The 26,894-nt window shown below is 40.2% G+C and overlaps 2 protein-coding genes across 2 annotated transcripts; both read right to left on the reverse strand.

Annotated features, from left to right (window-relative positions):
* Nucleotides 1-311: 311 nt before the first annotated feature.
* LOC147331915 (myosin-7-like) lies at nt 312-10,552 on the reverse strand. The gene is made up of 37 exons (XM_086290476.1): nt 10,344-10,552; nt 10,122-10,265; nt 9,877-10,033; nt 9,756-9,783; nt 9,561-9,669; nt 9,373-9,465; nt 9,207-9,270; nt 8,901-8,999; nt 8,713-8,816; nt 8,474-8,612; nt 7,953-8,071; nt 7,720-7,869; nt 7,448-7,618; nt 7,010-7,319; nt 6,776-6,852; nt 6,261-6,466; nt 6,035-6,158; nt 5,821-5,957; nt 5,240-5,495; nt 4,893-5,135; nt 4,642-4,818; nt 4,409-4,554; nt 4,228-4,318; nt 3,740-4,129; nt 3,512-3,638; nt 3,317-3,435; nt 3,040-3,236; nt 2,777-2,960; nt 2,537-2,702; nt 2,330-2,454; nt 1,914-2,222; nt 1,618-1,821; nt 1,233-1,529; nt 1,003-1,107; nt 824-919; nt 599-733; nt 312-332 (listed from the first exon to the last, which is right to left on the reverse strand). The coding sequence occupies exons 1-37, from the start codon at nt 10,542-10,544 to the stop codon at nt 312-314; spliced, it is 5,820 nt and encodes a 1,939-aa protein (XP_086146602.1). The 5' UTR covers nt 10,545-10,552.
* Nucleotides 10,553-15,689: 5,137 nt separating this feature from the next.
* LOC147331916 (myosin-7-like) lies at nt 15,690-26,357 on the reverse strand. Its single transcript, XM_086290477.1, has 37 exons — nt 26,133-26,357; nt 25,885-26,028; nt 25,642-25,798; nt 25,521-25,548; nt 25,326-25,434; nt 25,066-25,158; nt 24,817-24,880; nt 24,615-24,713; nt 24,427-24,530; nt 24,195-24,333; nt 23,989-24,107; nt 23,755-23,904; nt 23,490-23,660; nt 23,097-23,406; nt 22,899-22,975; nt 22,554-22,759; nt 22,302-22,425; nt 22,031-22,167; nt 20,631-20,886; nt 20,284-20,526; nt 20,011-20,187; nt 19,777-19,922; nt 19,601-19,691; nt 19,118-19,507; nt 18,890-19,016; nt 18,695-18,813; nt 18,418-18,614; nt 18,155-18,338; nt 17,915-18,080; nt 17,708-17,832; nt 17,292-17,600; nt 16,996-17,199; nt 16,611-16,907; nt 16,381-16,485; nt 16,202-16,297; nt 15,977-16,111; nt 15,690-15,710 (listed from the first exon to the last, which is right to left on the reverse strand). Exons 1-37 carry the CDS (start codon nt 26,331-26,333, stop codon nt 15,690-15,692), a joined length of 5,820 nt encoding a protein of 1,939 aa, XP_086146603.1. The 5' UTR covers nt 26,334-26,357.
* Between the last annotated feature and the right edge of the window lie 537 nt (nt 26,358-26,894).

The raw sequence follows: 26,894 nt of genomic DNA on the forward strand, positions 1-26,894 counted from the left end.
TTATAATGCAATTCTTTAATACCAGTAATAGACATTTAAAACATAACACTTTCACTTTATCTTTGTTGCTATCCTTTTAGTTAATTTTGATCTTATTTTTCTACTAGTTTGGTTCAAATTTTATATTTTTTTGTTTTGTAAAATCAAGTTTGGTTCTCACCAGTATAAACAGCAAACACTTTTATCAATGAAGCTCGCAACACTGTTTGAGATGCTCATTAACTTTATTCTACTAAACAAAAACACATGCATAGGGAGACTTCATTGCAGGACCAAGAGGTGTCTCAGAAATGATCATTTCAAGGTGAACTTCATTCTTCATCAAGTCCTTTCTGAAACAAGAAAGAGGGGAAAAGAGGATCATTAGTGATCATTTTTTGATTTGAAAAGAAGAGCTGGATTGTAAATGAAGTGAAAACAGTCAATGCTCACTCTACAGTGATTCTGCAGTGAGACTACAATGCATGCTTTCGCTTTTATTTTTGTCAATGATCCTTGAGATAAAAAGCTAGAATTTGTGTTGGTGATCTGTCAGCAGGATGCTAAGAGTCCTACTATTCCGGACTAACACTTTTTTTTAACATGTACACATACGAACCTTTGATCCCACATCACGGCTTTTGGCGCGCAGCTTGTTGACCTGAGACTCGGCAATGTCAGCTCGCTCCTCAGCTTCATCGAGCTCATGTTGAAGTTTGCGGAACTTGGTAAGATTACTGTTGGCCTGTTCCTCCTGTAGAATAGAAGCACAATATTGTTTGTAAAGAAAATATTCAGTCAGTGGTCAGATGTAAGGGCGGTATTTAAAATCTGTATAACTTACAGCTTCCTCTGCAGCCTTCTTGTAGGACTTGACCTTTAGCTGCAGCTTGTCCACCAAATCTTGAAGACGTGCTAGATTTTTGCGATCTTCTTCGGTCTAATTAGTACAAATTTTTACATAGTTTTGTTTCTGAGTGTAATTTCCATCAGACAAGCTAACTGGTTAAGAATTAAAGTTACCTGATAAGTAAGCTCCTTGATACGCCTTTCATACTTTCTTACTCCCTTCACAGCATCGCTGGCCTTTTTCTGCTCATTTTCCACCTCATTTTCAAGTTCCTTGACCTATAAAATTCAGATCCCACAACAAAATTCAGATAACATCACTTAAATTTAGACCAGCTATTTATTTGATATATAGATGCTGTAGTCAAAGAGATTATAGGGAGAGACTGAAGTGTTATACCCACCCTGGCCTCGAGCTTCTGAATCTGCTTCTTGCCTCCCTTCATGGCGATCTGCTCAGCTTCATCCAGGCGGTGCTGCAGGTCTTTGATGGTTTGCTCCATGTTCTTCTTCATTCGCTCCAGATGAGCGCTGGTGTCCTGCTCCTTCTTCAGCTCCTCTGCCATCATGGCAGCATCAGTGATGGCCTTCTTGGCCTTCTCCTCTGCATTCCTGCACTCCTGCACTGCCTCCTCCACTTCAGTTTGAAGCTGGGATGTATCAGCCTCCAGCTTCTTCTTTTGGTTTATCAGGCTGGTGTTCTGGTGTTCAGATGAAAAATATGATTTTTTAAATTCCTGAGTATATTTTCAATAGATAGTTTCTGTATCAAGTCTTCTCCAGTCTTACCTGTGAGTGCAGTAGCTGCACTCTCTCACTGACATCCAGCAGCTCTTGCTCTGCAAGTTTGCGGCTTCTCTCCGTTTGATCCAGAGCTGCTCTCAGCTCCTCCACTTCAGCCTGAAGAAGGTTGTTGCGTCGCTCAACAATGACAATGTTTTCCTTCATATCATCACTGGCTCGCAGAGAGTCGTCCAGCTGAAGTTGAGTATCCTTGAAGATAAAAACCCCCAAAATTTTAACTGATGTTTCACTTTGGTTTTGATTTTTGTTTCAAAGAAGTAGAACTGCTTGTTTATTCAGACCTTCAGATGGGCATGGACGGCCTTAAGTTGTTTCTGGGCCTCAGCTGCCTGCCTGTTAGCCTGGCTTAGCTGGATCTCCATCTCATTGAGGTCTCCCTCCATCTTCTTTTTCAGACGCAGGGCCTCGTTCCTGCTGCGAGTCTCAGCCTCCAGAGAGCTTTGAAGAGTATCCACAGTTCGCTGGTGGTTTCTTTTCGATTGCTCCATTTCTTCATCTTTCTCAGCTAGCTTGCGCTCAATGTCAGCCTTTACTTGGTTAAACTCAAGTTGGGCTCTGAGAATCTTCCCTTCCTCATGCTCCAGTGTGGCCTGTCACAAATAGAAATTAGACACAATGACTACATAACTTGTAATGAATTAATCCTCACAACCTAAAATCTTTCAAATTTGAAAAAGGCCAGTATGCAGCAGCTTACCTCTGCTTCCTCCAGAGCTGTCTGTATCTCAGACTTCTCTTGTTCCAACTGTTTTCGAATCTTCTCAAGCTCATGAATATTCTTTCCACCTTCGCTAATTTGTTCAGTGAGGTCAGATATTTCCTCTGAGGGCATATTGTAAAAAATAAATGCCGTTATACTGTGAACAAACTGTTCATGTATGATTTTAATGGGTAATTATGTCACCTTGTAAGTTCTTGTTCTCTCTCTTCATGGTCTCCAAATGTTCAAGAGATTCTTCATAGGAGTTCTTCAGTTTGAAGAGCTCAGTGCTCAGAGACCTGGCATCTTTCTGAGAGCTCTCCAGCTCTGTTTGAGACTCCTCGTACTTCTGTTTCCACTCTGCCAAGACCTACAAGAAAGTTTTCATTTTAGATAAAAGATTGACCTTCTGCTTCAGTGAAATAATAAGTGCCGGATGAAAACCTTGTCAAAGTTTCTTTGTTTCTTGTCCAGAGCAGCGGCAGCAGCATTAGACCTCTCTACATCCACCATGAGATCTTCAATCTCATTCTGCAGCCTGTGTTTGGTCTTCTCCAGAGAGGAACATTTAGCATTCACTGCTTCAACAGCCTCCTCAGCCTCCTGCAGACGCTGAGCCAGCTTCTTTCTAGGTGATGAAAATATGTATTTGTGGTTAAACGCTCTTTACCTTTGCTGAGTTAGTGGACTTAGTGTATTTGGCTTACTTGGCCTCTTCTAGTTCTTCGGTCCTCTGGATGGCATCAGTTTCATACTTGGTTCTCCACTGAGCCACCTCAGAGTTGGCCTTGGACATGCTACGTTGCAGTTCAGCTTTAGCCTCCTGCTCCTCCTCATACTGCTCCCTGAGCAGGTCACAGTCATGGCGAGAAGACTGCACTGCATGGGCTAATGCGTTCTTGGCCTAAAAGAAAGTGTATCTTTATTAACTGGGTGTACCAATGGTCTCTACCTAATGAGGTTACACTGATGATTATTTGCTACCTTGACTTCTTCCTCCAGTTGTCTTTTCAGGTCTTCAATTTGCTGAGTGTACGACTGTTTTCCTCTCGTGAGTTGAGACACCAGAGAATCCTTTTCCTCAAGCTGCCTCAAAAGTTCACCTTATTTAAGCATAACATTAAATTCAGTACCGCACACTGGCACAACTAAAATATGCTGTTCAGGTCTAATGCATACCGTTCTCAGTTTGAAGCTTTGCTTTCTGCATGGTGAAGTCATTGATGGCACGCTGTCCCTCTTCTGATTTTGTTTTATATTCATTCATCTGGTCTTCCAGAGACCTGCACATTTTCTCCAAGTTGTTCTGTGAACAAAAAGCAGTAGATGGCCAATCATGTACACAATTATAAAATTAATGTTTGATTTGGCAATGAGAACAAACCCTAATACCTGAAAGTAACTTACCTTTGCCTTGACAATTTGTTCCATATTGGAGACCACATCATCCAGCTCCAGTCTGAGCTCACTCTTCTCCTTCTCCAGTTTCTGCTTGACTCTCTGCAGGTTGTCAATCTGCTCTCCCAGCTCAGCAACACTGTCGGCTTGTTTCTTCCTGAGTGTGGCAGTAGTGGCTTCGTGGTGCAGAGTGGCCTCTTCGAGGTCTCTGCGCAGTTTCTGGAACTCGGCCTCCCTCTTCTTGTTCATCTCAATCTGGGCAGCTGTGGCTCCTCCAGCCTCCTCCAACCTCTCACTGATCTCCTCCAGCTCTCTGGCCAGGTCAGCTCTCTGCTTCTCCACCTTGGCTCGAGCAGCTCTCTCTGCTTCTAGCTCTTCCTCCAGCTCCTCAATACGAGCCTAGATCGGAGTCAAAAGCAAACCTTGACATTTAATTTTACTCCTCCAAACCATATGTTTTTCTTTTTCTTTTTCATGGGTCTTGTTTGATTCGTTACCTGCAACTCCTTCAGTTTTTTCTGGAGCTGGGCACTCATCACCTGCTCATCCTCAACTTTACCATTCAGCTGACTGATTTCAAAATCTTTCCTTTGGATATAAAATAAAAAGGTTTCACTTGAGGCACAATCGAAAGTGTGTTTTTATTGCTTCATTGTAAACCTGCCCATCTCATCTTACTTTTTCAGCCTCTCTTCGAGCTGCTGCTTATCATTTTCTAGGTCCATGATACTTTCTTGAGCTAACTTGAGGTCTCCTTCAAGCTTCCTCTTTGCTCGCTCAAGGTCCATACGGACTTTCTTTTCTTGCTCTAAAGACCCCTCAAGCTGTGGGGGAAAATAAATATTATTACAATGGTACTGATATATTAAAATTATTATTCATTAACTACCAAAGTCAGTCTATGTTCTTACATCATCCACTTGCTGCTCCAGCTTAGTCTTGGCCTTAGTTAGAGAGTTGACTTTGTCTTCCTCACTCTGCAGGTCGTCCAGAGTTTGCTGATGAGCTTCCTGTAAAGCTTTCTTTTCCTTGGTCAGCTTGGCAATGATTTCATCCAATGCAGCCATTTCCTCAGTCAAGTTTTTTACCTATAGCCAGAATAGAGGTTCAGTTTAGTAACAGATTAATTTCACAATGACAGTCATTAATAGGTTTGTTGTACCTTGTTCTCAGTGGCATGCTTCTCCTTCTCCACTTTAGCTAGAGTTAACTCTAAGTCATCGATGTCTTTCTTCAGCTCGGAGCACTCGTCCTCCAGCTTCCTCTTCTTAGCAGTCAGTTCTGCATTCATCTCCTCCTCATCCTCCAGTCTCTCTGTCAGCTCTTTGATTTTGGCCTCCAGCTGAATTTTGCTCTTGATCAGCCCCTCACATCTTTCTTCAGCATCGCCTAGATTGTCTTGCTCCTGAAGACAAAAAGTATGACATACGCATTAAGCCGACAAACACACACAATACATGTGATGTTGATATTTGTTGTCATACTGTAAGAAACAATCCTTTAACATACAGCCTGAACTTGGAGCTGCAGGTCGTTCTTTTCTTGGAGAAGAGTGACCATTTTCTCTTCCAGTTCTTTCCTGCGGGCTTCTGATTTTGCATAAGCCTCTTTCAGTTTGGCAAACTCTTCCTTCATGTTGGCCATCTCTTTCTCAGTCTCTGCTGACTTCAGCAGAGGTTTGATCTTGAAGAACATTTTCATCCAGGGCCAATTTTTGACCCCCATGAAGGCACGGATGTTCCACTGGATCACAAGAAGAGCATCCCTGCAGACAACAGATAATCAGTGTTTGTAAAACTCCACCCACCGTTAATCCTTCATTAAAAATATGTTTTTAATATATTTAACCAAACCCTCACAACATTCTCCTATGCATGTATCTAATGACAGTTGCCGTATTTTGTGTCCATAAGTCCATGAACATATTGCATTTTGATATTTTGTTCGGTGATAAAATATGGTTCAGTGGAAAATATGTCTTGTATACTGGACAGATGATAAATTTTAATGATGCAAATCTGTTTTGACATTGTGCTGCACAACATAAACTGAGTTGGCTAACAGAATTTGACCAAGCTTTGATAAGTTACCTGCGTTCAACAATCTTCTGGAATTCAACTCTTGCCAGAAGGCCTCTTGATCGAGCTTGGATGCCAGTGATGATTAAGGCTAATCTGTCATCTCTCATCTCCTCTAGCTGGCCCAACAGCCCAGCCTTGAAAAACACCTTTTACAGCAACACATAGCAGAGTCAGTAACAGCTTGTTTCTGTTCAAAGTGTTCTATAAGTATGCAAATACTGACCTTGGTGTGTCCCAGTTTGTACTGGCTGTGGTCTAAATCTAAAGAACCCAAAAGTTTTTCAGCAGCCTTCTTGTTGTCAATGAACTGTCCCTCGGGAATGGCGTTAGGGTTCAAAATACGGTACCTTTGTTAGAAAAACAACAGATGAAAGAGTTGTTTCTTTTCAAGTACTTACTAATATGGATGGATTGATACTAATATGCATTTGTTTTAAGAGAACTTAAACCTCTGCTTGAAATCTCCATAGAGGATCCTGTTGGGGAAACCCTTTCTGCAGATCCTGATGCCTTCCAGCACACCGTTACAGCGCAGCTGGTGCATCACCAGAGGGTTCTCCATGGCCCCTGGAGTCTTGGTCTCGTTGGGGATGATGCAGCGTACAAAGTGAGGGTGAGTTGACCTCAAGTTGGTCATCAGCTTGTTCAGGTTCTCCTGAAAGTTTTTCATATGTAAATTGTTGCTATTGCTTTTGACACCAAGTATAGTAAGTACGTAAGTTTCCTTTTGGGTGTTTACAAAGTAGTTGCCATAGTCAATTTTAGTCAGATTGTTGACCTTTCTAATGCAGCTCATAAAGGGTTTGTGTCGCCTGGTTAATTTCAGTGTCTATAACTTCAAAACTGGGCAAATCAGAACAAAGTTTTGAACCTCTATCAAACTAATGAGAAATTCTTGCTGAAGTCATGATGTATAACTCAGTACAATCTCTCCTTTACATTAAAAAATAAAAACATATCTCACCCTGTGCAAAGCTGATACAGTTTGGAAGGAAGAACCTTTCTTCTTGGTTCCACCTTTGCCCTTCCCACCTTCCTGAGCTAAAAAAAAATTAATGTCGAACTTTATTGAGAGAACCAACAGATCACAACAGATTTTTAAGGCAGTTCAAATCTGTAGAAAAATTGATTACAATACTGTTGTTGTTGTTGTAAATTATTATTGACTTCTAATTTTCACTATGGGATGTCAAAATACCTGAATCAGCTCCTGCATATCCGGCAAAAAGCAAGCCTAAAAGCTTAAGGTTAGACTTCTGGAAAAGACCAACAACAGTCTCATTCAGAGGATCCTTGTTCTTCACCAACCAGTTGTTGATATTGTAATCAACAGTTCCAGCGTAGTGCACAAGGGAAAAATGAGCCTCTGGTTTTCCTTTGACAACTCTGGGCTTCTGGAAATTGTTAGATTTTCCCAGGTGGTTGTCATAGAGCTTAGCTTTAAAGGTGGCATCACTGGCTTTGGGGAACATGCACTCCTCTTCAAGGATGGACATGATACCCATGGGCTAAGATAAATATAATGAAGAAAAACAATTTTCATGACAAAAATGTTAACATACATTTTAGTTTTAAGAATAACATGCACAAACAGTGGGATAAAAATAGAAATTTTTTATATAGTCCAGTGTCACACCTTTTCAATCAGGTCGATACAGGCCTGCAGATCCATACCAAAATCAATGAACTCCCATTCGATGCCCTCTTTCTTGTACTCTTCCTGCTCCAGTACAAACATGTGGTGGTTGAAAAACTGTTGCAGTTTTTCATTGGTGAAGTTGATGCACATCTGCTCAAAGGTGTTGAACTGAAATGAAATGGACCACAGTATGTTCATGATTTAAAATGCATCCTTACATTAGGGACAACCATTTATAAGATTATAAGAACTTATTTTTCCAAACTCACATCAAAGATCTCAAATCCAGCAATGTCAAGCACCCCAATAAAATACTGGCGGGGCTGTTTGGTGTCCAGGGACTGGTTGATTCTCACCACCATCCACAGAAACATCTTCTCATATACTGACTTAGCCAGTGCACCGATAGCGTAGTACACCTTAGAACGGAAATATGTGATTCAAAATAAATGGTGCGTTTTCATTAAATCAAAGCCTGACAAAATTCCCTGTAACTCTGTACCTGGGCGACATTCTGTCCTTTGGTGACCCACTCGTTTCCTACTTTGACTCTTGGGTGACAGAGACCTTTGATGAGGTCAGCAGAGTTCAGGCCCATCAGATATGCAACTTTGTCAGCATCTGAGAAATAGTGACAGTGATACATTTTTTGCATATTTTATTTTGCACAGTTTAAGATGTTCTGACAAAAATAACATCATCCATTCACATTCAGTATTTTTTTTTACTTTAAATTGTACTTTAACTGTTCTCCCCCAGAGCTGTCTGTTTTTCTGGTGGATAGTGGCTCTCACCATGGCTTCTTGCAGTTCCAAAGCCTAAGAAATTGATTTTTAACCCTTTGCAGACTGATAGATGTCGTCTGTTGTAGAGGGTTTTTTTTACATTGTTGTATCCTTCACTTTGTTAGGTTCCATTTAGCTTCTATTTAAGTGATTCCTTGATTCATCAGGTCTGGCATTAGTCAGGCGTCAGAGTGCCTAGTTATTTGAATATAATCTATTATGTTATAATTATATTCACCTTCAGTACCATCGGCCTCTGCCTGCTCTTCTCTCTGCTTCTGTTTAAACTTCATGTTGCCATAGTGCATGATTGCACCAGTAAGCTTGTAAATACTGTTCTTCTCTTCTTGAGTGAAGCCCAGAACATCAAAGGCTTCCTGACGAAAATCAAAAACATTAATTTTACTATTTTCTTTTTTGTTTTATTAAATGAATTTTCGACTAAAATTGCTGCAGTGAATCTGAGATTCAACTCACATCAGTGGCCATCAGCTCTTCAGAATCATTGATAGAGGCTACTGTTGTCTCTCCTTGGGAGATGAAGGCGTAGTCATAAGGGTTGTTGGTGATGAGCAGCATCTCTAAAATTAAATAGAAAATGTTTATTTCACTATGAAATGTATGATTGAGTACAAATCAAACACCTGTCCTGTACTCATCCTTACCTAGAAGTTCAGGCTTTATCTGAGACAGGATCTGGTAGAAAATGTGGTAGTCCCTCTCAGCTTTGAGCTGGAAGGTCACACGAGACTTTTCCAAAAGGTCTGAATGAGTTATTATAAATGGTATGAAAGTGTGACACACAGTAACAAATTTAATAGAGTTTTTCAAATGTTTAATTATGAAATAATACTCCAGTTTTAAACAGGCTTTGCATGGTTAAAGCACTCTTGGTTCATATTTCCAGAGGCCTCCAACCAAACAAAAATGGCTCAGAAAATGGATACATGGATTATCTTAATTTTACTTACAGGTCTCGATGTCAGCCGAGGCCAGCTTTCCTCGGTTGTCAAAATGAATACGGATGAATTTACCCTGGGAGGAAAATGTGTGTTCACTTGTATTTTTGGAATAAGAAGTAACTTCATTTATGAATGTAAACAAGTAGTCTGACATCAGCCAGATACAGACACTCACAAATCTGGAGGAGTTGTCATTCCTGATGGTTTTGGCATTGCCAAAGGCCTCTAGAGCGGGGTTAGCCTGGATGATTTGATCTTCAAGGGTTCCCTGATTTAGTTAAACAAAAAAGAACCTTGAAAAACAGCAATATTATGACTATATTTTGTTTGTCGAACATTAAGAAAATCTTGTCTCGTAAGAACCTTCTTCTCTGCAGCTGAATCTTTCTTCCCACTTGGGACAGCAGCAATGCTGGCAAAGTACTGAATGACACGTTTGGTGTTGACAGTCTTTCCAGCTCCAGATTCTCCACTGAGTAGAAAAAGACATACATTTCAAGACCAAGAAGTATAACTCTTAACTGCTGAAAAAAGACCCTTGTTGGTAAAGTTACTTACGTGATAAGGATTGACTGGTTTTCTCTGTCTGTCAGCAAGAGAATATCAGAAAATCAGGGAAAATGCGACGATGTCCAAACAAAATGTCAATCAAGATGAATGCTAAAAGGGATATTTGTACCTGCCAGCATGTACTGGTAGCCATTGTCAGAGATAGAGAAGATATGAGGAGGAGCTTCAGTCCTCTTCTTTCCTCTGTAGGCAACGACCACCTCCTGATTGTAGACTGGCAGCCACTTGTAGGGATTGACAGTCACACAGAACAACCCAGAGTAGGTCTGTCATGTAAAGAGAGGGATATTAAATTTTGTTTCAGATGCGAAAATGTTATTTCACTAAAGATAACTTTCAAGTTTGGTAACTTACGTAGATCATCCACGCTGCGTAACGCTCTTTGAGGTTAAACAGCACAGCTGGTTCATGGAGGAAGGTGAACATCGCCATGTCTTCAATTTTATCAAACTTAGGCGGGTTCTGAGGGTGCACATCGCACTCCTTCACTGTGACGGTCTGCAAAAAGAAGTACCAGGTATTGCACAAAGCTAAAAACTAAAATACATTTGAATGGAACTGATATGATGAATATACCTTTCCAAATTCAGTGTCGACGGTGACTTTGTCGCCATCGCGGCTAGTGATTGTTGCTTTAACGTACTCAACTTCAGGGTCAGGAACGAAACACTGTTTTTTCATGTCAAATGGGCGAGTCTGGGCCTCCAGACGCTCCTTATCTGACTTTCTCAGGTAAGAAGCCGCCGCCCCAAACTCTTTCATGGCAGCATCCCCCATTTTTCAACCTTTAAAAAAATGTCTATTAAATGTAAATAAGCATAAGCATATATTAACCAAATTCATGTAAGACCCAGGAAAAATGCACACAAAGCAGGTTTAGTAACAGAGACAGTAAAAGAATTTCTAAAAACAACAAAAAATATTTATATTCTTGTATATCAAGCATTTCCAGTAACTTTTAGTATGCAGAAGGCTCAAATTAACGTGTTATGCAGCAGGTCTTTGCATGAGACACAACTACTAAAGGTGTTTGAGGTGTTTGGGTATTTAAGACCAGCAACCCCAAACAGACATAATTGCAACAAAAATGCCCATTCTTTTCTGACACACACATGCACCAATAGAAAAATGCATTTAAGTTAACTGATTCAGAAATTCAAGAAGTGTAGCTTTAAATTTTACCTTAGGCGTTTCACTCCACAGGAAGTAACGATTTGTGCTATTCATATGAAGCACACAGAAAGGAACCAAAGATCACATATAACATCACAAATTCATTAGACATTTGACAGCAAGGTTCACAGAAACAGGAGTCCTGTCACTCAAATCAATTGCTAACCTATTACAAAATATAGCTAGCAGCAGAAATTTTAATATAATTAAAACTTTTATACCTGCGTGGGTGTTCTCTTACCTCTGACTGTCAACCTTAAGAGAAATGACTGATCCAGTGGCTGACCAGGCTACCTCTCCATTAATAAAGGTTGTAGGTCAACCAAATATGGGAATGAATATCAGAGAAATGGCATCCAGGTTGTCTATCACAAAAAGCATTCTCCAAATTGGGTAGAGCCTGGAGCAGCTATTTGCTGCTCTCACCTTGTGAGCAACAGAGTAATGCACCCACATGGGCATGACAAAGAAGGGTGAAGGAGGAGGTGGGGGAGGCTAGGGCAGATGGTAGTCTGTCTGTCTGTCTGTCTGTCTGTCTGTCTGTCTGTCTATCTATCTATCTATCTATCTATCTATCTATCTATCATCGTCTGTCTAATTCTAAGTATCAGTATCTAATTAATTATTTGTAAGTAGGTTTAAAACAAATGGTAAGCCAAAACACCATGAGATAGAGATTCAGATATTTTAACCAGGGTTTCTATTTTAGGGAACAATAATTAGGCCGATTTTTTTTTCGGGATGAAAAAAAAAAGGATATTTGTTAATTAGAAGGTAGAGCCACCATGTCATAGGCTTTTGCACTCTGTCGTCTGTTCAACATATGAATACAGTAGGCTAGGATTTGTGTCACTTTAAGCATCTTGACATCTAAAGTTCAACAATAGTCTGTAAAGCAATAGGGTGTAAAATACATTTCAAGAGGAAGAATAAAGAGCAGCTGTTGTCTACAGAGAGGCAAGACAAGGCCAAGGTCGCAGCTGTGAAGTCCCTTTATTATCACTCACCACTGTTCTCAATTAGATCGACACCCTTAGTCTAACCCTGGTCACTCTGCATTCTTTACTTTTCTTTACCAACAATAGATGTGTTCAGATGCAATGCAATCCAACCCAAGTTCATGTTTCATGAAAAAAGGGAATCAAAGGGCTGTAAGTTTTGTACCAAATTAATATTAACAAAATTATAACTCCTCTATTTTACTAAAGAGCATCTGTAATATGATTCTTCTTTTAGCTTCCGTTATCTTTCTGCAGTTCAAGCAAGCATATGAATGGTTCACTGCAACTTTCATGTGTTGTGTTTGTGGGGTCTTCACTCAGCAATATGAGTAGTATAATTGTGTTGCTATGCTAAAATTTGCAGTAAGTCATATTTAATTGATCAAGGAGCATGACCTCCCTAATAGTGTGTCACATGTAATACATGTGTGTATGTTCTATGTTACTGTAACTCGTCATCAGCTGTTTCTGAACAGAGAAGAAAAATCTTGGTCCGTTCAGCAGATCAATAGCACAATAGTATATAAAATGGGTATTTGTTGTACTTGCATGTACATCTCTTGGGTCTTACAAATAACGTTGCCTTCCCCTTTCCTCTACACAGTTTTAATAGACAAAATGATTTCTGGTGGAAGAGCAGTGGGAGTTTTCCTGATGCTGGACTTTATTTCTTGGTTATTGTTGTTATATTATTATTATTGTTATTGTAAAATTATTCATATTGTGTTTCAACTCTGTCTCTATGGTAAAGAGACAGAGATATAAGGAAATACACACAGATGTGAACGTTTAATTTCATTTTTGTATTGATTGATTCATTTTGCAAAAAGTTTTAGCCCAACATAAATTAAGAGCTCTACATGCAAAGTGTTCTTAATTTTAGAGGTCATAACTCTTCTCACAAGAATGCAAATTATTTTTGTCTTTCTCCAGATGAAGCAAACCTTTTATTTCATTTAGTTTTCTATTAAATAAATGACCTTTTGCCACTAGAACAAAAGACGAGAGGGCACAAATGACCCCTGACTATGTAGCTATATACTTCAACCTGCTATCAGATGTGACATGCAGCTAGTGCACTTGGCTGGCTTCTGTTGACATGGAATTGTTTTCTTCCCTTTATCCTTGAGCACAAAGATAACTTGTGAAATTCCTGTTGGTTGCCTTTGAGGGCTTGGCGGTTCAGAGTATAGCTTGGGGACAGCTTGTGACGCAAGTAGTTGAGATTGGTTTGTATTTCTTCTTTGACCAGCAGCAACAGGTGATAACCTCAAGGGAACATAACAATATGCTATATATACTATAGCTAGTATATATACTATAGCTAGCGTATTGTGGGATAATATATCATTTATATAAAGCAATATACTATAATTAATCTACGTTCAGTGCAAAATGCATGAACAAATAAACCTGTATGTGTTACAAATGAAACCTCTAAAACAAGACAAGGAGGGCAAATCAGCTTTCAAAGTTTCTCATCAGTTTCTTTTCTTTGTTTGTTTGCTGTTGTTTTTTTTGTTTGTTTGTTTGATGAAGGTCTGATGAAGGTCTGGCACAAATTAAATCCTTCTACAACCTCAATTATGTGACTTTCTATCAGATCCCATTTCCTTCTCCTTTACTTATCCTCTGTCTATTCCAGGCTCTAGGAGAGTACTCTTCCAGCCATTTAAGGTCTCATTCCCAGCTGTCCACGGTCTTTGTGTCTTTGACTTTTATGATCACATGAGCACACAAAAGAAGGTGTGAGGCACCTTGCCTCACTTAAGTGTGAAACTAGATCCAGCAAAGCTATTGGCAGAATTTGTCCTATGTTACTGTGAAAGGTCACTTCTAAGTGGTGTTGAACTTTAACAGAGGCTTACAGGAGTTGATTGTTCTCCTCCCTTGTCCTCTTCTCACTCATTCAGACTATGGACCTCTCTATAGGATCAAGTCCAGAGTACTGCTTGTCTTCAGATGAGGTAGTGACCAAGAGATCCTCTCATGAAATATTGAAAAGGTAATGTTGGCCATTTAAAGATTTTATTATCAACTTTTTGTTTTACTTTATGCAGAACTTCTCATTCCTGATTGCGGAAATGGCAAAAATAGAAAACATTTCTTTTAGACCTAATATGCTCATATTGTTAATGTACTATTTCCTGTTGGAGGACACACCAAGACCAGATTATCTGCTGCCAGTCTGTCAAGTCTGCTTGTATCCTGTGCTCCAAATGGCCCTCCCCAGTCTGGCTCCAAAAAGAGAGTGCTTGTTAAAAGAAAGAATGGGCACTACTACTGATGTGAAGGTTAGTAGTTTTCACTTTTATAGTTTAGTTTTTCAGTATGTTAGCCTTTAGTCATATCAAAATGGAAAGAAATAGTCAGAAATAAATGGTTGTGTCTCTGGATGATGTCCAGTTTTCTATACCCGAAAGAAGTAGTGAGAAGATGGCTCATATTTATGCAAAAAGAGTAGTCTGTGAGCTTGTTTTGTTAATTATCTATTGTGGGTGCATGTGGAGTAGAAATGTCTCACTTATCAAGCACTGTGTCATTTACAGTTCTGTACATAAGCATATTGTTCTTAGTAGCTTCCTAGAGTAATAATAATAATAATAGTTCAAGACTACATTCATAAAATTCTTCTGCATTTTCTAGTTGGTAGTGTCATTTAAGTAAGTGTTATAGAAAAAAAATGGATTTATTTTCTTATTTGAATCAATCAACCTGAATTCTGCAGTCCTCTCTTCACATGTCACTAATTATTCTTTTAAAGTCTTCTTCAATACCATTGTCACCTATTTTAATCTCATTTAAATCCAGAACACCCAAAAAACATTTAAAAAAATGTTAGATGTCATGCTACAGGGAAATATAAAACATATAAAATGACTGAAATTTTAAAGAAAATGACAAAGCAAACTCTTCTTATCATGTAACATGTAGAGTAAGTTCCATTATCAAACTATAAGAAATGGATCTGTGAGCGCCATCTGGTGGTCATTTGATGTTTGACTGACTTCTGATGAATGAGGTATAAAAGCTGCCTAGTAATAATACCGTTGTCTACCTTACAAAATAAAGCGCCGAGGCGACTGGTGTTGTGATTTGGAACTATATAAATAAAATTGAATTGAATTAATAATAGTCCCAATGGGAACGACTTTGTCATTTATAAGCTACACATAGTTTTCTGCAACACATTTTTTATTTCTAAAAGCTCAAAGAAATTGATTTAGTGACCATGGTTTCGAATTTTGTATTCTCTACTATATTGAATACCAAAATGCTTTTTTTATTGTAATGTATTAGTTTTTGTGATTTTGTCTGAAATCACAGTAAGTACAACTGACAACTTGTTCCCTCCTTTCATTGGAAAGAAGTGTGAGAGGGAAAACTACATATTACTATATCTATGGGGAAATTCAGTCAAATTACCGATACATTCCTTATAATGCAATTCTTTAATACCAGTAATAGACATTTAAAACATAACACTTTTACTTTATCTTTGTTGCTATCCTTTTAGTTAATTTTGATCTTATTTTTCTACTAGTTTGGTTCAAATTTTATATTTTTTTGTTTTGTAAAATCAAGTTTGGTTCTCACCAGTATAAACAGCAAACACTTTTATCAATGAAACTCACAACACTGTTTGAGATGCTCATTAACTTTATTCTACTAAACAAAAACACATGCATAGGGAGACTTCATTGCAGGACCAAGAGGTGTCTCAGAAATGATCATTTCAAGGTGAACTTCATTCTTCATCAAGTCCTTTCTGAAACAAGAAAGAGGGGAAAAGAGGATCATTAGTGATCATTTTTTGATTTGAAAAGAAGAGCTGGATTGTAAATGAAGTGAAAACAGTCAATGCTCACTCTACAGTGATTCTGCAGTGAGACTACAATGCATGCTTTCGCTTTTATTTTTGTCAATGATCCTTGAGATAAAAAGCTAGAATTTGTGTTGGTGATCTGTCAGCAGGATGCTAAGAGTCCTACTATTCCGGACTAACACTTTTTTTTAACATGTACACATACGAACCTTTGATCCCACATCACGGCTTTTGGCGCGCAGCTTGTTGACCTGAGACTCGGCAATGTCAGCTCGCTCCTCAGCTTCATCGAGCTCATGTTGAAGTTTGCGGAACTTGGTAAGATTACTGTTGGCCTGTTCCTCCTGTAGAATAGAAGCACAATATTGTTTGTAAAGAAAATATTCAGTCAGTGGTCAGATGTAAGGGCGGTATTTAAAATCTGTATAACTTACAGCTTCCTCTGCAGCCTTCTTGTAGGACTTGACCTTTAGCTGCAGCTTGTCCACCAAATCTTGAAGACGTGCTAGATTTTTGCGATCTTCTTCGGTCTAATTAGTACAAATTTTTACATAGTTTTGTTTCTGAGTGTAATTTCCATCAGACAAGCTAACTGGTTAAGAATTTAAGTTACCTGATAAGTAAGCTCCTTGATACGCCTTTCATACTTTCTTACTCCCTTCACAGCATCGCTGGCCTTTTTCTGCTCATTTTCCACCTCATTTTCAAGTTCCTTGACCTATAAAATTCAGATCCCACAACAAAATTCAGATAACATCACTTAAATTTAGACCAGCTATTTATTTGATATATAGATGCTGTAGTCAAAGAGATTATAGGGAGAGACTGAAGTGTTATACCCACCCTGGCCTCGAGCTTCTGAATCTGCTTCTTGCCTCCCTTCATGGCGATCTGCTCAGCTTCATCCAGGCGGTGCTGCAGGTCTTTGATGGTTTGCTCCATGTTCTTCTTCATTCGCTCCAGATGAGCGCTGGTGTCCTGCTCCTTCTTCAGCTCCTCTGCCATCATGGCAGCATCAGTGATGGCCTTCTTGGCCTTCTCCTCTGCATTCCTGCACTCCTGCACTGCCTCCTCCACTTCAGTTTGAAGCTGGGATGTATCAGCCTCCAGCTTCTTCTTTTGGTTTATCAGGCTGGTGTTCTGGTGTTCAGATGAAAAATATGATTTTTTAAATTCCTGAGTATATTTTCAATAGATAGTTTCTGTATCAAGTCTTCTCCAGTCTTACCTGTGAGTGCAGTAGCTGCACTCTCTCACTGACATCCAGCAGCTCTTGCTCTGCAAGTTTGCGGCTTCTCTCCGTTTGATCCAGAGCTGCTCTCAGCTCCTCCACTTCAGCCTGAAGAAGGTTGTTGCGTCGCTCAACAATGACAATGTTTTCCTTCATATCATCACTGGCTCGCAGAGAGTCGTCCAGCTGAAGTTGAGTATCCTTGAAGATAAAAACCCCCAAAATTTTAACTGATGTTTCACTTTGGTTTTGATTTTTGTTTCAAAGAAGTAGAACTGCTTGTTTATTCAGACCTTCAGATGGGCATGGACGGCCTTAAGTTGTTTCTGGGCCTCAGCTGCCTGCCTGTTAGCCTGGCTTAGCTGGATCTCCATCTCATTGAGGTCTCCCTCCATCTTCTTTTTCAGACGCAGGGCCTCATTCCTGCTGCGAGTCTCAGCCTCCAGAGAGCTTTGAAGAGTATCCACAGTTCGCTGGTGGTTTCTTTTCGATTGCTCCATTTCTTCATCTTTCTCAGCTAGCTTGCGCTCAATGTCAGCCTTTACTTGGTTAAACTCAAGTTGGGCTCTGAGAATCTTCCCTTCCTCATGCTCCAGTGTGGCCTGTCACAAATAGAAATTAGACACAATGACTACATAACTTGTAATGAATTAATCCTCACAACCTAAAATCTTTCAAATTTGAAAAAGGCCAGTATGCAGCAGCTTACCTCTGCTTCCTCCAGAGCTGTCTGTATCTCAGACTTCTCTTGTTCCAACTGCTTTCGAATCTTCTCAAGCTCATGAATATTCTTTCCACCTTCGCTAATTTGTTCAGTGAGGTCAGATATTTCCTCTGAGGGCATATTGTAAAAAATAAATGCCGTTATACTGTGAACAAACTGTTCATGTATGATTTTAATGGGTAATTATGTCACCTTGTAAGTTCTTGTTCTCTCTCTTCATGGTCTCCAAATGTTCAAGAGATTCTTCATAGGAGTTCTTCAGTTTGAAGAGCTCAGTGCTCAGAGACCTGGCATCTTTCTGAGAGCTCTCCAGCTCTGTTTGAGACTCCTCGTACTTCTGTTTCCACTCTGCCAAGACCTACAAGAAAGTTTTCATTTTAGATAAAAGATTGACCTTCTGCTTCAGTGAAATAATAAGTGCCGGATGAAAACCTTGTCAAAGTTTCTTTGTTTCTTGTCCAGAGCAGCGGCAGCAGCATTAGACCTCTCTACATCCACCATGAGATCTTCAATCTCATTCTGCAGCCTGTGTTTGGTCTTCTCCAGAGAGGAACATTTAGCATTCACTGCTTCAACAGCCTCCTCAGCCTCCTGCAGACGCTGAGCCAGCTTCTTTCTAGGTGATGAAAATATGTATTTGTGGTTAAACGCTCTTTACCTTTGCTGAGTTCGTGGACTTAGTGTATTTGGCTTACTTGGCCTCTTCTAGTTCTTCGGTCCTCTGGATGGCATCAGTTTCATACTTGGTTCTCCACTGAGCCACCTCAGAGTTGGCCTTGGACATGCTACGTTGCAGTTCAGCTTTAGCCTCCTGCTCCTCCTCATACTGCTCCCTGAGCAGGTCACAGTCATGGCGAGAAGACTGCACTGCATGGGCTAATGCGTTCTTGGCCTAAAAGAAAGTGTATCTTTATTAACTGGGTGTACCAATGGTCTCTACCTAATGAGGTTACACTGATGATTATTTGCTACCTTGACTTCTTCCTCCAGTTGTCTTTTCAGGTCTTCAATTTGCTGAGTGTACGACTGTTTTCCTCTCGTGAGTTGAGACACCAGAGAATCCTTTTCCTCAAGCTGCCTCAAAAGTTCACCTTATTTAAGCATAACATTAAATTCAGTACCGCACACTGGCACAACTAAAATATGCTGTTCAGGTCTAATGCATACCGTTCTCAGTTTGAAGCTTTGCTTTCTGCATGGTGAAGTCATTGATGGCACGCTGTCCCTCTTCTGATTTTGTTTTATATTCATTCATCTGGTCTTCCAGAGACCTGCACATTTTCTCCAAGTTGTTCTGTGAACAAAAAGCAGTAGATGGCCAATCATGTACACAATTATAAAATTAATGTTTGATTTGGCAATGAGAACAAACCCTAATACCTGAAAGTAACTTACCTTTGCCTTGACAATTTGTTCCATATTGGAGACCACATCATCCAGCTCCAGTCTGAGCTCACTCTTCTCCTTCTCCAGTTTCTGCTTGACTCTCTGCAGGTTGTCAATCTGCTCTCCCAGCTCAGCAACACTGTCGGCTTGTTTCTTCCTGAGTGTGGCAGTAGTGGCTTCGTGGTGCAGAGTGGCCTCTTCGAGGTCTCTGCGCAGTTTCTGGAACTCGGCCTCCCTCTTCTTGTTCATCTCAATCTGGGCAGCTGTGGCTCCTCCAGCCTCCTCCAACCTCTCACTGATCTCCTCCAGCTCTCTGGCCAGGTCAGCTCTCTGCTTCTCCACCTTGGCTCGAGCAGCTCTCTCTGCCTCAAGCTCTTCCTCCAGCTCCTCAATACGAGCCTAGACCAAAATCAAGGCACACCATGCCATGAAATTTTGTTGCTCTACGTTACTTTTCACCACTTTTCACACTTTGTTCTATTCTTTTATCACCTGCAACTCCTTCAGTTTTTTCTGGAGCTGGGCACTCATTACTTGTTCATCTTCTATTTTACCATTCAGTTGACTAATCTCAAAATCTTTCCTGTGGATGGAAAAAATATATTTTGCTGGTACAAAATAACTTTGTTATGAAAACAAGTGTTAGAAGTTCAGTTCTTAATTCTTACTTCTTCAGCCTCTCTTCGAGCTGCTGCTTATCATTTTCTAGGTCCATGATACTTTCTTGAGCTAACTTGAGGTCTCCTTCAAGCTTCCTCTTTGCTCGCTCAAGGTCCATACGGACTTTCTTTTCTTGTTCTAAAGACCCCTCAAGCTGTGGGGAAAAAAGTAAATATATATAAAAAGTAAATATATATAAAATGTAAATACATAAAAAAGTATTATTATTTAAAAGTTCTTACATCATCCACTTGCTGCTCCAGCTTAGCCTTGGCCTTGGTCAGAGTGTTGACTTTGTCTTCCTCACTCTGCAGGTCGTCCAGAGTTTGCTGATGAGCTTCCTGTAAAGCTTTCTTTTCCTTGGTCAGCTTGGCAATGATCTCATCCTGAGCAGCCATCTCTTCAACAAGGTTCTTGACCTGTTGCAGGTAAATGATGGTATTACAAATTCTGTGCACAGTTTAGAAACGTCTCTTTTTCATACCCTTGTTGTCAGAAATAGAAACATCAAGTACCTTGTTCTCAGTGGCATGCTTCTCCTTCTCCACTTTAGCTAGAGTTAACTCTAAGTCATCGATGTCTTTCTTCAGCTCGGAGCACTCGTCCTCCAGCTTCCTCTTCTTAGCAGTCAGTTCTGCATTCATCTCCTCCTCATCCTCCAGCCTCTCTGTCAGCTCTTTGATTTTGGCCTCCAGCTGAATTTTGCTCTTGATCAGCCCCTCACATCTTTCTTCAGCATCACATAGATTGTCTTGCTCCTGAAGACAAAAAGTATGACATACGCATTAAGCCGACAAACACACACAATACATGTGATGTTGATATTTGTTGTCATACTGTAAGAAACTATCCTTTAACATACAGCCTGAACTTGGAGCTGCAGGTCGTTCTTTTCTTGGAGAAGAGTGACCATTTTCTCTTCCAGTTCTTTCCTGCGGGCTTCTGATTTTGCATAAGCCTCTTTCAGTTTGGCAAACTCTTCCTTCATGTTGGCCATCTCTTTCTCAGTCTCTGCTGACTTCAGCAGAGGTTTGATCTTGAAGAACATCTTCATCCAGGGCCAATTTTTGACCCCCATGAAGGCACGGATGTTCCACTGGATCACAAGAAGAGCATCCCTGCAGACATTTGACTTGTAAAAAATTCTGTAGTAATCCAGACTCTGCTTATTTAATGTCAATGAATCGTTTTTTCAGTCTTCAGTTTGTGAGTGTGAAAGTATCTATTATATCTAAATAAACCTGAAAATATTAATTGTCAGAGTAAATTGTTTAATGTTGCCATTGTTGTACTTAAATTTGTAAACTTTGCCTTAAACAGCATGTTTAGATATTCTTTTGTTCTCCTCCCCGGCCTGTTGAATGCTGGGGAGGCTGGAATGTTTAACCGCAGGCACAGTCCATGTGAGATTCTGGTTTCCTTATCTTGTGGAGGATGTTCACTCACGGCCATTTAGCCATACTCATCTAGCCTAACCATTAAACCATTAAAGTTAGGCCATATATGGGTGTGGGGAGATGTCCTGTGGATAACTAGGAAATGTGGTTAAACAGTTGTAAGCATATATTGTGTGGCGGGAAGTCATGTATACACACACACACACACACACACACACACACACACACACACACACACACACACACACACACACAGTGTTTTAACTTTTTGTGACCATATGGGTGGTGCTTGTATCCACTGAATAAAAGGCTGCAGGGAAGGCTGTTTCTTTGAAGTTGGCTGGGAAACAGGTGAGGAGCGTTCAGCTCCAAGAGCCTGGTTCCGACCAGCCTTCCCTTGCTATCAAGTAAAGACCGGTTAAGTTGTTGTCTTGCTTTCTTCATGGGTGATGAGTCTCTGAGCTAGCGGGCCTGCTAAAGCGCAGAACCAACATTAATGAATAAATAAATTACGTTCTTTATTTAATTTGTACCCTTTATGAAGATGTTTTCAGTGTTCCAAGGAAAATAAAATAGCTTGCTAGGATAGTGTAAGGTATTGAGACTACAATACAGTGTCAGAGGACTTTTACACCAAACTCATTTGGTTCAAACTTTTGGACTTCACCTGATCCTAAAAGTAATGTTGTGAAACCTCCTCAAAACTAAAGACCATAGCATACAACCTAGCGGTGTTTTTGACTTTCAGTTAATGAAAGGAAGACGAATGCTACCTTTATTAAAATGTTTTGTCATTTCTTTGATATTCCATTTTTCATGTAACTTTTGAACTGATTTGAAATCGGAGTTTCATTGTACCAAATACCTGCGTTCAACAATCTTCTGAAATTCAATTCTTGCAAGAACACCTCGGGATCTTGCTTGTATCCTCGTGATGATTAGAGCTAAACGGTCATCTCGCATCTCCTCCAGCAGTCCAAGCAACCCAGCTTTGAAGAATACCTAAGATCAAGAAACCCATGTTGAAGGCACTTTTTGTGTGTGTTAGAATTACTCTTGACCACTTTATTATCATCATGGACATGATAACACCAAGAATAACAGCATATGCCAAAATTTGTTCTATCAGTACTGACCTTGGTGTGACCCAGTTTGTACTGGTTGTGATCTATATCCAAAGAGCCCAAAAGCTTCTCTGAAGCCTTTTTGTTATCGATGAACTGTCCTTCAGGAATAGCACTTGGGTTTAAAATGCGATACCTGGGGGAAAAAAGTGAGCATTTCAACTTTATTTTATATTACATAAAATGTCAAACCACAAAAACACACCAGAATGGATAACTAAGAAATTTGATGTTGCTTATATTTTCCAATTATCTAACAGACACCTCTGCTTGAAATCTCCATAGAGGATCCTGTTGGGGAAACCCTTTCTGCAGATCCTGATGCCTTCCAGCACACCGTTACAGCGCAGCTGGTGCATCACCAGAGGGTTCTCCATGGCCCCTGGAGTCTTGGTCTCGTTGGGGATGATGCAGCGTACAAAGTGAGGGTGAGTTGACCTCAAGTTGGTCATCAGCTTGTTCAAGTTCTCCTGATAGCACATCATAGAGAAAAGAATTGCCATTGTCCTTCAAAATACATTACAATTCGAAATGACTTTTAAGGTCCTAAATTCAGGAATAATGTTTCTATTAACCAATCTATAACATGTACAGTTATACTGATATTACCCTGTGCAAAGCTGATACAGTTTGGAAGGAAGAACCTTTCTTCTTGGTTCCACCTTTGCCCTTCCCACCAGATTCAGCTGTAAGATACAGTTGTTATTTGTGGGAAAGTGGGCAGGGGAAGGTTGGGCTAGTAGCTTATTACATGATGCTTTAATAATCACTTGTAAACTAAGATGCTAGTAATTTTTTAAAACCTACCCGAGTCAGCTCCTGCATAATTTGCAAAGAGAGTTGCAAGAAGTTTGACGGTCGACTTTTGGTACAATGCCACAACAGTCTCATTCAGAGGATCCTTGTTCTTCACCAACCAGTTGTTGATATTATAATCAACAGTTCCAGCGTAGTGAACCAGGGCAAAATGAGCCTCTGGTTTTCCTTTGACAACTCTGGGCTTCTGGAAGTTGCTGGATTTTCCCAGGTGGTTGTCATAGAGCTTAGCTTTAAAGGTGGCATCACTGGCTTTGGGGAACATGCACTCCTCTTCAAGGATGGACATGATACCCATGGGCTAAAGGACAGAAAGTATAAGTGTTTGTTAAAGACTATATTTGCATTAGTTTTAGCTGAACATGTAATTGTACAGTGTTTCACCTTTTCAATCAGGTCGATACAGGCCTGCAGATCCATGCCAAAGTCAATGAAAGTCCATTCGATGCCCTCTTTCTTGTACTCTTCCTGCTCCAGTACAAACATGTGGTGGTTGAAAAATTGTTGCAGTTTTTCGTTGGTGAAGTTGATGCACATCTGCTCAAAGGTGTTGAACTGAAGCGAGACGGACAACAGTATGATCAGGATTTAAATTGTATTTTACATCCAGGACTACCATATAAGAAGAATATAATATTTCCAAACTCACATCAAAGATCTCAAATCCAGCAATGTCAAGCACCCCAATAAAATACTGCCGAGGCTGTTTGGTGTCCAGGGACTGGTTGATTCTTATTACCATCCACAGAAACATCTTCTCATACACTGACTTTGACAGCGCACCGATAGCATAGTTCACCTAACAAGGAAATGCATAAAAGTACACCTTGATAAAGTTTAGGGAATTATTTTGGAATTCTCCAAAAGTTTCATATTATCTCACCTGGGCCACATTTTGTCCCTTGGTGACCCACTCGTTTCCTACTTTGACTCTTGGGTGACAGAGACCTTTGATGAGGTCAGCAGAGTTCAGGCCCATCAGATAAGCTACTTTGTCAGCATCTGTGGCAAAATAGCAGTTTTGATTTAAAGTCATCAGTGCCCACAGAGATCCTCACTGACTGTAGTTTGTCAATAGTCTTCTCTCACCTTCAGTACCATCAGCCTCTGCCTGCTCTTCTCTCTGCTTCTGTTTAAACTTCATGTTGCCATAGTGCATGATTGCACCAGTAAGTTTGTAAATACTGTTCTTCTCTTCTTGAGTGAAGCCCAGAACATCAAAGGCTTCCTGACAAAAATCAAAAACATTATTTTACTATTTTCGTTTTTGCTTTTGAATTTTCGACTAAAATTGCCGCAGTGCATCTAAGATTCAACTCACATCAGTGGCCATCAGCTCTTCAGAATCATTGATAGAGGCTACTGTTGTCTCTCCTTGGGAGATGAAGGCGTAGTCATAAGGGTTGTTGGTAATGAGCAGCATCTCTAAGGAGATAGAAAAATATAAAATTACAAAATGTCTAGCTGTTTTCCATATAGTGATAGTTCTTAAGGTTAATGACTGTGTACCCAGAAGTTCAGGCTTTATCTGAGACAGGATCTGGTAGAAAATGTGGTAGTCCCTCTCAGCTTTGAGCTGGAAGGTCACACGAGACTTTTCTAGAAGGTCTGTAAGAGAAATCAATTATTTGTAACTTATCTGGTATACAGATAAGTTGCATGTAATAGTTAAGTCTACTTTCAAATTTTCCACATAAACACAGTTACTTACAAGTTTCAATGTCAGCAGAGGCCAGCTTTCCTCGGTTGTCAAAGTGAATACGGATGAATTTCCCCTGTTAGGTGGAAAAAAGCAGATTTTAGTCATCATATAGCCATGCACAGGGTTGGTGTGACAAAGGAGAATGCAAGGGATAGAGTGAAGTTGAGGCAGATATTCCACTGTGGTGACCCCTAAAGGGAGTAGCTAGAAGAAAAAGATGGAGATGATAAAGGGAAAGAAGAATCTAAAGACACTCACAAATCTGGAGGAGTTGTCATTCCTGATGGTCTTGGCATTGCCAAAGGCCTCTAGAGCGGGGTTAGCCTGGATAATTTGATCCTCCAGGGTTCCCTGATGTGAAAATCAAAGACAAGATCTAAAGTGCAAAGCTTCCCAAGTGGAATTGTGATTGTGAAAAGCATCTTGAGGCACTTGTTGCTGTGATTTGGTGCTATACACATACCCATGAATTGAACTGAATTGAATTGAATTGAATTGAATTGAAAATGTTTGAAAACCTTCTTCTCTGCAGCTGGATCTTTCTTCCCACTTGGGACAGCAGCAATGCTGGCAAAGTACTGAATGACACGCTTGGTGTTGACAGTCTTTCCAGCTCCAGATTCTCCACTGAGTAGAAAAAGACATACATTTCAAGACCAAGAAGTATAACTCTTAACTGCTGAAAAAAGACCCTTGTTGGTAAAGTTACTTACGTGATAAGGATTGACTGGTTTTCTCTGTCTGTCAGCAAGAGAATATCAGAAAATCAGGGAAAATGCGACGATGTCCAAACAAAATGTCAATCAAGATGAATGCTAAAAGGGATATTTGTACCTGCCAGCATGTACTGGTAGGCATTGTCAGAGATGGAGAAGATATGAGGAGGAGCTTCAGTCCTCTTCTTTCCTCTGTAGGCAGCAACCACCTCCTGATTGTAGACTGGCAGCCACTTGTAGGGATTGACAGTCACACAGAACAACCCAGAGTAGGTCTGATAGTTGGTGAAAAGAGGAGAGCAAAGTGTCAAATATGTAGAATTTGTGGGAGGGCAGTTAGTGTGTTGTGCTGTCAGCTCACGTAGATCATCCACGCTGCGTAACGCTCTTTGAGGTTAAACAGCACAGCTGGTTCATGGAGGAAGGTGAACATCGCCATGTCTTCAATTTTATCGAACTTTGGCGGGTTCTGAGGGTGCACATCGCACTCCTTCACTGTGACGGTCTGCAAATGGAAATCAAACAGTTAACAGCCATGTTAACCAAAACAGCACCAAAGTCCTTCGTAGACACATGTACACACTTATGCAGAACCTGAACTTTATTCACCTTTCCAAATTCGGTGTCAGCAGTGACTTTGTCGCCATCGCGGCTAGTGATGGTTGCTTTAACGTACTCAACTTCAGGGTCAGGAACGAAGCACTCTTTCTTCATATCAAATGGGCGAGTCTGGGCCTCCAGACGCTCCTTATCTGACTTTCTCAGGTAAGGAGCCGCCGCCCCAAACTCTTTCATTGCAGCATCCCCCATTTTTCAACCTGTTACAAATGTGAACGTTAGTCTCTAACAATGAATGCAAGCTAGAATCATTCATTGACGATTATTAACGGTGTGAACTGCAGTCGTTTAGCCATCAGTTACCAGGTAAAGTGCGAAAAGATGCAGGAATAAGCTACAACATCAAAACAGAAGAACAGCAATCATGTCATTACAATGCAGTGTTCTGCTGCAAAATCTTGTATTATGACATTCATGTGAGTGTCACACGTACCACTCTCATAACTGTTGTTGCAGACCAAGAATGCCACCCGCCCACCCACTCATGACATTTTTTTATTGCTGCAATAGTGTGGTGTCAGTCAAAAACTAATATGTACAGAGGCAAAAGACTTTCAGTCAGTTTTATTTACGTTGCCGAATTACAAAATCTCAGCTTTGCCTCAAGCTGCCGTACAATCCTTACACCATTCAAAACTCGTGTTTTAATACTTTGAATTTCAATACAGAATTATGCCATAAAAACCATGATGAGAATAGACACCCACTTACTTAGAGTATTAACAATAAAACTTGCACATTTCTAGTTAAACC

The sequence above is a fragment of the Aulonocara sp. 'chitande type north' Nkhata Bay genome, linkage group LG4 (genome assembly GCF_057382095.1).
Source record: "Aulonocara sp. 'chitande type north' Nkhata Bay isolate Kocher_YH1m ecotype deep benthic linkage group LG4, A_spYH_male_GT1.1, whole genome shotgun sequence".
NCBI lineage: Eukaryota > Metazoa > Chordata > Actinopteri > Cichliformes > Cichlidae > Aulonocara > Aulonocara sp. 'chitande type north' Nkhata Bay.

Excerpts from the sequence above, each read along its gene's own strand:
- LOC147331915 (XM_086290476.1), bottom strand. The coding sequence starts at position 10,544 with ATGGGGGATGCTGCCATGAAAGAGTTTGGGGCGGCGGCTTCTTACCTG. Across the intron at positions 5,958-6,034 it reads ACAAACTGGGACACACCAAG|GTGTTTTTCAAGGCTGGGCT; the intron begins GTCAGTATTTGC and ends TTGCTGTAAAAG. Across the intron at positions 3,639-3,739 it reads AACAAATTGTCAAGGCAAAG|AACAACTTGGAGAAAATGTG; the intron begins GTAAGTTACTTT and ends TTTTGTTCACAG.
- LOC147331916 (XM_086290477.1), bottom strand. The coding sequence starts at position 26,333 with ATGGGGGATGCTGCAATGAAAGAGTTTGGGGCGGCGGCTCCTTACCTG. Across the intron at positions 26,029-26,132 it reads CTGACACCGAATTTGGAAAG|ACCGTCACAGTGAAGGAGTG; the intron begins GTGAATAAAGTT and ends TTCCATTTGCAG. Across the intron at positions 19,508-19,600 it reads AAAAACTGAAGGAGTTGCAG|GCTCGTATTGAGGAGCTGGA; the intron begins GTGATAAAAGAA and ends ATTTTGGTCTAG.